We start from the raw sequence: 2,540 nt of genomic DNA, 5'->3' as shown, positions 1-2,540 counted from the left end.
AAACCTAGCATGTTATTATTTATTAGTATTAATTATCTAGTATAAATCTAGTGTCTTACTTATATATAATTTAATGTATTAAGTGCTTTCTGACATGAACTACTGATCCACTCGGTGCACAGGACTCACCATACATCCCTAAAAGAGGGCAAATTAAGCTGACTATAAGCTAGTTCTTTTCTTGAAATGGCTTCTGAACCTCTGTGACCTTAAGTTTCCTGCTGTGACTTTTCAGGAACAGACATTTCCTTTCTCTTGCTCGAATTCCACATTTGAACAAAGTGGGACAGGAAGGGTGACAGAGAAAGGATCAAGAAGATGGCTTCATAAAATACTGACCTTTGACCAAAACCGTATCCAGAACTCCCTAGATAAGGCTTCCAGGTATTGTGGTTGTGTCATATCAGCGGCTGTGATAAAGCGCATGGCCCCGAGACTGCCTGGGATTAGCAGGGAGACAGAGAAACGTACTGAAACAAGGTACAGGATCAGGAACAGATACAGTCTGAAAAAGTGCTCCCTAGGAACAGTATGACCTTCTCTGTAACAGCCCCCAAACAGTAAAGTTTATGTTGATTCACAGTATCTTCCATGCTGCTATAAGTCACAACCATATTTCTCCAGAAATTCCTCCTATAGTTAAAAATGCACAGACTCCTTATTGCTCACAGATAGAGGAAGAGGCTGTGGACAAGGAATTCATCTTCACTTTTACTGTTAGGGAGAACTCGAACCAGAAGTGCTACAGTTGAAAAATACCAGCTAAGCTAAGTCTCTTACTCACTTGTACCAAAGATATGTTGGAAGACATCTTCTGAAACTTGTACAGGCACTTGGTAGTATTTTGCCATCCTTTTTATATCCTTCAGCATGTATTCTGCACGCTTTGGCAACATTGCTGGGGGCTTGTTACCTTTCAGGAAAAAGTTCTGTTGAGATTTTCAACTGTATTATAGTAACATTGGATAAAACAAAACTGGACAAATTACACCTCATGCATGCATGTGCCTAAGGAGGAGTATAATTTCATACTGGCTTACTGAAACATGCACAGCTTTTCCAAAGATAACGCTAGGATTTAAACATGATTGATTTCGGTTTGGCACAGATTAACCCTTTTAAGTTTTTAAACTGAGGTACAATATCCTAGCAGGGATATATATTGATTCAGACAGATGACTTTTAAACTAAACAACCACTAATGCATGGGTAAACAAACGTAGAGACTTGTTAATTTCATGATTTCTAAGTCTCAGTGATTAATTTGTTCCAATAAGGCAACAAGTATTATTTTAGGGCATACCTGGATCCTTCAGGCCTATTACAAACTGCAAGTGTTCCACAAATTAATTCTGCTTTGAACTCAACAGAAAACTTTTAGGATAACATTCCATATCAAATTATTATTATCTTATTTTAGAACTGATGAACTTTGGCATAGACTATGTGTGCCACAAACAGCGGCTGTGTAGTTGCAACAGTATGAAATTCGCTGTGACCGATTTCTCAGTTGCTACTGAGCTCCACAGTCCTATAGTTAATCTGTTATTGGTGCCAGAATTTAGTTTAAAGCTGGGTCTGTGGGCTCTGCACTCACTAAGAGCTTGCCTGCTAGTGAAAAAGGTATTTTTCTACAGAGCTAATCTCCCTGTATTGCCTACCACTTGCTTGCATTATGCCACCAAGGAAAGCTGGACGAAAGCGCAGATCAATATTCCAGATGCGCTGGTACCGGCACAGCACCTGCACCACAAAAAAAAAGTAGTGAGGGATTAACAAAGGAGGTGTCTATAGAGCTGTGTGCAGCTAGGAAATAAGCTAAGGCATTAAAGACACTGCAGCTAAATCCTTTTCTGTTACATTTTGAGGGTGGCTGAGCCCTGGCACAGGCTGCCCAGAGAGGTGGTGGAGTCTCCTTCTCTGGAGATATTCAGAACTCGCCTGGGTGCCATCCTGCGCAACTGCTGTAGGTGACCCTGCTTTGGCAGGGGGTTGGACTGGGGGATCTCCGGAGGGCCCTGCCAACCCTGACCGTTCTCTGATTCCATATTAGTGATACTCCTAGAAACCCTTTCTGGATGCTGCCAAAGAACTCTCATCTCACAAAAACCGAAAGGCCCACATTCGTATTACGACTGTACAAGTCTAAGCGGAGGTAAACAGGCGAAAGGTCAAGGTCATGAGCGGGCACTTGTTAACATCAAAGCTATCCCTAAAGCAAAACGTTCCGCAGTAACTCCCAAACACACACAGGCCACGCTGGGTTTGGCCGAGACACGCTTCCTTAGTGTCCCCGGTTTTCAAGGCGTGAGGAAGGAACCGAAATACCCCTCACAACCGAGATGATAAAAATAAAACCTAAACACCAGGCGGGAAGGGCACGGCCAGACGAGCTGCCCTTCAGCCGCTCGAAAAGGGAGGGAGGGGCGGGCGGGAGCGGCGGCCCGGAAGGCCCAGGCGGCGGGAGAATGGCGGGGCGCCCCGGGAACGGCCTCCCTCCGTCTCCACACCCCCCTCACCTCAAACCCCAGCCAGGAGTA

General features: G+C 44.3%; 1 protein-coding gene across 1 annotated transcript; it reads right to left on the bottom strand.

The window, feature by feature from the left end:
* Positions 1-209: 209 nt before the first annotated feature.
* On the bottom strand, positions 210-2,534 carry LOC104165979 (glutathione S-transferase kappa 1-like; the record flags this gene model as incomplete). Its single annotated transcript, XM_009705764.1, has 5 exons — positions 210-254; positions 340-440; positions 785-913; positions 1,662-1,743; positions 2,520-2,534. Coding segments are annotated over 5 exons (372 nt in total), but the record flags the coding sequence as incomplete, so codon positions are not given.
* Between the last annotated feature and the right edge of the window lie 6 nt (positions 2,535-2,540).

Source organism: Cariama cristata, unplaced genomic scaffold (assembly GCF_000690535.1).
Source record: "Cariama cristata isolate BGI_N322 unplaced genomic scaffold, ASM69053v1 scaffold23368, whole genome shotgun sequence".
In the NCBI taxonomy this organism is placed as follows: Eukaryota; Metazoa; Chordata; class Aves; order Cariamiformes; family Cariamidae; genus Cariama; species Cariama cristata.
Note: the sequence above shows the minus strand (reverse complement) of the source record. Positions and strands in the feature narration are given on the sequence as shown.